The sequence below is a fragment of the Hylaeus anthracinus genome, unplaced genomic scaffold, assembly GCF_026225885.1.
Source record: "Hylaeus anthracinus isolate JK02 unplaced genomic scaffold, UHH_iyHylAnth1.0_haploid 5, whole genome shotgun sequence".
Classification (NCBI taxonomy): Eukaryota; Metazoa; Arthropoda; class Insecta; order Hymenoptera; family Colletidae; genus Hylaeus; species Hylaeus anthracinus.
In genome coordinates, this window is record NW_026535322.1 from 2564881 (window position 1) to 2572015 (window position 7135).

The following is a 7135-nucleotide window of genomic DNA, read 5'->3' on the forward strand; positions in this document are numbered from 1 at the left end:
CCGATGACAGCACGTTTGTTAATCCTCTCGCACCATCTTCGTTCGATTCGAATGACAGGTTTGTCACACCGACGAATACGTGGGTTATGTTAGCTAGTTAAATCGAACGTTGAACAGTGTAAACAAGTTTGCTTGGTATCCGCCGAACAATGCCGATAGATGCATATAGTAGTATCACGCGAGATACAATTAAATGAATCGAAGAAACCAAGATGGAAGATTACCAATGAACTTGTAACCGTAGTTGAAACACATCTACTATGCCGATGCAATTAAATCGCATCGAGTACTAAATCATCATCCTCGATTAATTACAAATGCAACCACTGCTATTGATACTATATACATCCACGATGTCTCGAAAGCAAACCAAATATTTTCTACGTATTTTTCTACCTAATTTTCGTCATTTACCGCCGAATCGTTCCACGTATTTCAGAACAGTAATTTTAATAGAAGACTTCCCAATTTCATCCAATTAACCTCGTGACTCGACCGTGTAGATATATTAAAAAATTAGGCTCAGGCGCCATTTGTAATATATTGTAGAGCTCACCAAGACAGCGTACAATATTTTTTTTCTTTTCAATTTTTACTCGAATTTCGAAACGTGTTAGTTGAAGTGACCATTGAGACTAGTGTTGCATTCGTTGCGCCCCGATAACACGATGCGTCGGACGAATATTTTCCTTTAATTCCAAGAAGTTGGAACACGAAGGAAATTGCGTGAGCGATTCTCCGTTTATTTTGATTAGTTCCCCTAGTAATCACTCCGTTTCGAGGCCAGAAATTCGTGCGACTTCTCTGCATTGTCGTGACAAAAGTTTAATGACCAGGCGTGTTTTAGAAGTCGTCCCGAGTAGGATGCGAGTTAATGCAATAACCCTCGTGTCACTGTTTAAGTGTCATTGTAATATCCGTCAAATTGTTTAGAGCGAATCGACAGTCGTTCTCCTTTCCTGAACATTTGTCAGAAAGCGAAGAACGCATCCGTTACGTTCCGCGAATGAACTGTACATTGAACTTTATATTCTGCGGGCAACTATGTACATCTTGCGTAATTCTGTAATACACAATACACACGCTGGGGTCACGGATGTGTTCGAAGGCCTGCAGTCAAAATATTTAGGAAACAGCATTTGTCAACAGAGTCCGAAGAATCGCGCAACAGTCGTCGAACGTCAACATCGTGAATCGAATAGATAGTTTCTATAGTCCAAATTTCAAGCCTTGTTCGTTAAAGTTATCAGTTATAATCGTGCCCCGTTGCATACCGTTTTAAATATATTTACTTTCTCTTAACGAACTTTTTGAATCTTATCGATAATCTTCGTCGTATCAGTTAATTAAATAAAAATGGTTAATCCACTTTTCAGCGAACGGAGGATTCGATGAACTTTGTCTTTCGTCGTTGATAGCGTGATTTTATGGATTATCACCAATGGACTCTCTTGACAATTTTAACGTTCGAATTTAGCCACGTTAATCTTTAATGAGAAAGGTTTGGTGTCCTCCTCTTAATAGTCTCGTTGAGCCAATTTGTACGAAAGAAGCATCTAGAAACATGAACGCTGAAGGAACCACGAAGGCTGAAGTTATAGGGGTGTGCGCTCGTCTTACGCTAAGAGGAGAGTAGAATAATCCCGGAAATGAGTTCAAATGGTTTAATCTCTTCAGCAACCGCGTAAAAATTCTGTTTGCGGCACGTGGCAGGAAGAAACAGCGAGAAATATTTTCCAGAAGCGCTAATAAGAAAACTCAGTGAACGATCAATTCTGAAAAGTAGACATTTTTTAAGAACAATTTCACTTCTTGTAAAATCGAACTTGGTAGAATGAATTTTAAAGGAATGTATTATCGTTAAACGCGGAAGAAAAATGTATGCTGATTTGAATGGAATATTTATGAAACAAAGTAATCGAATACGCTGAATGAATTAATCTTTTTATTTTACTTTTAGATGATGGAATTCTATCATATCTTCGTTAGTACGATGACCCGAGAGAACATTCATTATTAGCGTTCAGCGCGAAGAAAGACATCGCGAGCGCGTCTGCACAAGATTGATCGTCAGGAATTAGTTTTTCGATGTATTAGAGGTAATTTTCCGTCTGATGAGTTCACTGTTTCGATTATCATTATCTGGCGCACTATTAGCGAAGAAATCAAAGGGAATCACCGACAGAGCTTCTTTAATGCTCGTGCATCTGCTAATGATGTCGACTGATAAACGTCGCGCCTCCGATGCTTATTGTTTTATTTGAATTTTTAACATAAAGTCGACGGAATGTTTCAGAAGGCATAATCCACCCTCCTGGTAGTTCGACGATATTATTTATTCGTGCAATTAATCGTCGTTAAACGTAAGAAAATACATCTTGAAATTGTTGAGCTTCTTTGATACATTTCGTATTACTAACGTAAGATCATGGATAAAGCGGTTTAAAAAACCACAGTGGACAACAACATGGTTAAAAATAGTTAACAGGTGTCCGGAAAGGATCAAGGAGGACTAAGAGTCTATTGATAACTTTTTTAATCAATGTAATTGGTATATAAAGGATTCATCGGTTTTTATTTTCGTGAATAAACCTGGAATTTTTAATCGACATTTAAAATTCAAATTTGCTCGACACTGCTGCCATCTTATGGGAGTTGGTGTCCCGTTTACCATTTCTGAATCAGTGCCAACCTTATCAATCGGGAGGGGAATAATACTCCAGCGGTATTAGCGGTGAGAATTGAAACTAATTTGAATGTTATCACAGAGGAGGGTGTCCTTATCTGTGATGATACTTATTTAGAAACGATCGAATCTATCTGGCTTTTATTTTGTAACCAAGCACAAGGTGAAACATTTTTTTTAATCATTGATGAGCAGAATCCGTATACTATACAATAACGCTACAGATGTGATAAATTATACGAGGAGGATCACAGCCACTTTACTCGTACCGTTAGCTATGTACTTAATGACTTCATCACGCTCCTACTGGTGATACAATTAGTCATTACATACTAAACACTCTCAAGAGCCTAAGACGCACCACGTGGAGGCTGCTGCATATGGAGATAGATGTATTTTGTTATTTACAAATAAATCCTAGATCCTTTTTAACAAAACTCTAATCATAGATCCATTCTATCCCGTTTCAGATTAATTCTCCTGAAGAGCATCGATAAGCTCGCAAATGAAACGAACCATGCTTCAATCGCGAAAAAAGGATTGACGGCAGTTTTGGAGGACGTTCGTACACGAATTCGAAAGTTACGGAAATCGAAAGCGACCGTGAGGAAAACGGGCGAGCAGCGAAAGTGAACGTGATCCTGACCCAGGACAACTCCAGTTTCCTCGGAGAGATCTGTTCGACAATCGTGTGCTGGATTAATAGAAACCTCGGTTGGGTCGGGTCAGGACAACGGCAGCAGCCAGCGAAAGTGAAAACGAATCGAAACGAAACTGGTAAGTCGGTCGCGGGCAGCCAGATGTAGGCGAGTGAAATTGAGCCCGGTAAAAGTGGGCTAATAGTTCCCTGTCCTATATTCTTGTCGCTGTACTTTCGCTCTCGATTCCTGCTTTCGTGGTACCTGCGACACGTTCACTTTCGAGTGAACCCACCGATCGATCGCTTGACTGAATGCTTCTTAAACTGAAGCGCATGAAAGATATAGAAATAAGAATTCCTTGAAATTAATATAAATATATTATATTTTAGGCAACGTTTGGTTTCTTTCATAGACGGAATGAAAGAAAAAGTTGAAATAAAATTATTGAGTTTTAAAGAGTTTTCCATAAGGTGCTTTGGAAACTTGCTTATTAATAAAACACGAATCGCATGGAATATGTTCTATTTTTTTTTTCTCTGAAGAAGTAAAGAGACTCCTAAATTCTGTCGTAAATCTCCATTATCTTCGCATAATTTTTGTCTTTGTCCTTCGAACTTTCGATTTCTCTTGATCACACGTGTCACATTTAAAGTTGTTTCATTTGCACTAATACGATTCTTATTTTTCATCTATAATTAAAGAAGAGCGAGGAAAGACTTGCCTTCCTATACTACGTTTTAGGATTATTGCTGTGCATTATAAAGAAATTGATTGTAGATACAATGTTACACACTGTATTAGATGAAAATGATAAACGTACGAAATTCTTCTTTCATTTGCACATACTTATGTTATCATAACTAGCTATACGTAACGGGTGCTCGTTCTTGAAAAGTACACGTGATAAGGAAACAAAGTTTAATCGTGTGTTTGACGAACGAGGAATCTGATACTTTATTGTCACTATTCCATACGCATAGTTTAATCGAAAATAAAATAGATAAAGAGGAAGTCTCGTCTCTTCTGTTTCAACTATATTTTTGAATTATCTAGGAATTGTCCCAAGGAGTCGAGATTCAAATGTAATTGTAAATAAAATCGTGTTCGAAGAATGTAGTTATAAATATAAATCGTGTTTGACTGTCTCGTTCCACAATATAAAATTATCGCGGCACATTAAAATACAACTCTGGAACATGGATGCTATTATTAACATTTTAACATTTTAAAGTGTCATCCATGATACGGCCACAAAAATTGTGTTTGCTGTACCACCGTTTTGCGTCAAACTTACGTAGGCGAGATTCGTGAAGCCTCTTGAAGGTATTCAACAAGTGTTTACAATACGCCGGAATGTTGCTCAAGAAATAAGATGAATCACTGTAATAATAGTTGTAAATTTCGTCGGGAGACGTGATAAGGATCATTTATCACGAACCATTTGTATAAAAGAACCTCGTAGATCTCGGACGAACAGTTGAACAACATGCTATTGCGTCAAGTGTGAACTGTTCAGTGAATGTTACAAACATGAAAGGTAATATTGCAAAATTAAATATCAAACTGAACGACTTACATTATGTTTAGTTTTGTACTTTTTTTTAAATCATTATAATCACACTGTATCCCGAATTATAATATAATTTGGAATATTTATACCGAGATGTAATATTGGTCTGTTGTAAATAGGTATCAGCAGCTTATTGTTCGCGTCTTTAATTATTTACACCTGCGGTGTTCCACGTGAGAGTTCGGGATGGAAGTCTGCCTTGGAGCAAATTCAAAAACAACGCGACGAAACAGTTTCGCCTGTTTCCAGTACAAACAGTGCGCAAGATGAACCAAGTATCGACTACAAACAGCTTATTCAAAAATACTTGAAACCTGATGGTGATCGAAACGGTGATAATACTACAGAGACAGGGAAATCTGGAAGTATTTTAGACTGGATCCTGCGATGGAAAAGCAATGGCACTAGGTCTAATACCGAAGATAATCAGACTGAAGACAACTCACCTTTTGGAAAAAATATTTGGAGAAAGTATGCCAACCGATGGTATAGAGGAGAAAATAATGGCGAGGAAAAGAGTTCCACTGTAAGTGACTCTGATGCAAATAATTCCAACAAAAATGAGTCCAATAAAAAGAAGAGAAGTCTGAACGAGGAGGATCCTGACAAAACTACTTCCGAAGTGAACAACTCCGAGGAAAACGAATCCAACATAAACGATTCCGATGCAAATACATCCATCGAAAATGAGTCTAATGAAAATTCCAACATGCAGAATACTCGGGAAGTAACACCTCGCGGAAGTAGACAGCGGAGAAGTCCCAAGGACTCCGATAATGATTCTGATGATAACAACTCCAATGAGAGTGATTCTAATGACGTAACAAACGAAAGTAATTCTGATGATAATAATTCGAACGAAAGTGATTCCGATAAAAAGAAACTCCGTGGAAAGGATGCGCGTGAGAAGAATTCTCATCGAAGAATTCCTAAGAAGTCCTCCGAGGACAGGAATTCTGACGAAATAGTTTCCGAAGATGATCCTAATTCCAATGAAAGTGACGACGTAACAAACGAAAGTGATTCTGGCGACAAAAATTCAAACGAAAGTGATTCCGATAAAAAGAAAAAAAATCCTGACTTGTCAGACTTGAGTGAAGAAAGCGGTTCCGCCGACAGGAGCCTCGATGATAAATCAGACAACAGTCGCGATGAAGAGATCAAAAAGAAGAAAGACAAATTAAAGGACCGTCGTCGTCGTAATCATGGTCAATCGTCTGATAACTCTGTCCAAAGTGCTAGCAACGAGACAAATTCTGAAGAAAATAATTTCGAAGAATACTTGGAAAAAGCCAAACGATACAAAGAGAAGCGCAAAGAAATAGCGCAGATGCTCGCAAATGCTGATGCTAACAGACGTAGATGGCAACAATTGCATAGAGAAAGAGATATGGAATGGAGAAAGAAAATAGACTCGAAGAAGGAAATACTGAAAAACAAGTTCGACTTGAAAGAGAAAATAATGCGTATTTGTAACATCACAGACGAGATTAAATATAATAATACTAGCAATGTAAAGGAATGCATCAGAAATTATATTCATTCATTGATCAATGCATTAGAATCGTCAAAAGCTGAAATAACGAGACCATCAGAGGGAAATAAAACAGCCCCAGTAGTACCTGATTCCAAGTTATCCATCATTTATTCAATATTAAATAAAAATAGACCACCAACTGGTACAAACATCAATGGTGCACCTAATCCAACGTCTGATCCAGAAATAGACGTGAAAATACCTGAAGATAACGTCGTCGTCACAGGTAAGATTATATAATACATTATCATATACATTTATGTAGTTTCCCATCGTTGTCATATTTTTATTGCAAAATTATTTGTCTAAACAGATGAAGCACGCGTATCTGAAATCGACATCAATGGTTGGATCGATGTCAACCTAGTAGCCACAGATGACGGTTCCTTAAAAAATAAGAAGCCTTCCATTAATGGTAAAGGTCCAAGCGATTCGAATATTCCACCATCAGGTGGAAAACAGACACCTGAATCTCATCGTAAGAAGTCACAACCAACGCCTACGAAAAATAAGCCTGACGTTTCAAATAGCGAGAAGCCTAAAACTGGAGCAGACAACTCCTTGGACAATAGTGGAAAATCACCCAGTAACGAACCTAACCAGGTTGAAAGTGGTATCAACCAACCCTCAGAACCTAATGAAAATGAATCACCAAAGTCAACTCCGCCAGCTGCGGATGCTAGTTTATCAAATGAACAGGC

At 37.9% G+C, this 7135-nt stretch overlaps 1 protein-coding gene across 1 annotated transcript in view; it reads left to right on the forward strand.

The window, feature by feature from the left end:
- Nucleotides 1-4756: 4756 nt before the first annotated feature.
- The window catches only part of LOC128895792 (dentin sialophosphoprotein-like), a 2959-nt gene continuing 580 nt past the window's right edge, over nt 4757-7135 (forward strand). The window contains exons 1-3 of the mRNA XM_054158718.1: nt 4757-4864; nt 5017-6660; nt 6748-7133. Coding sequence (XP_054014693.1) covers nt 4858-4864; nt 5017-6660; nt 6748-7133 — 2037 coding nt within the window. The 5' untranslated portion in view covers nt 4757-4857. The remainder of the gene's footprint in view (nt 4865-5016; nt 6661-6747; nt 7134-7135) is intronic.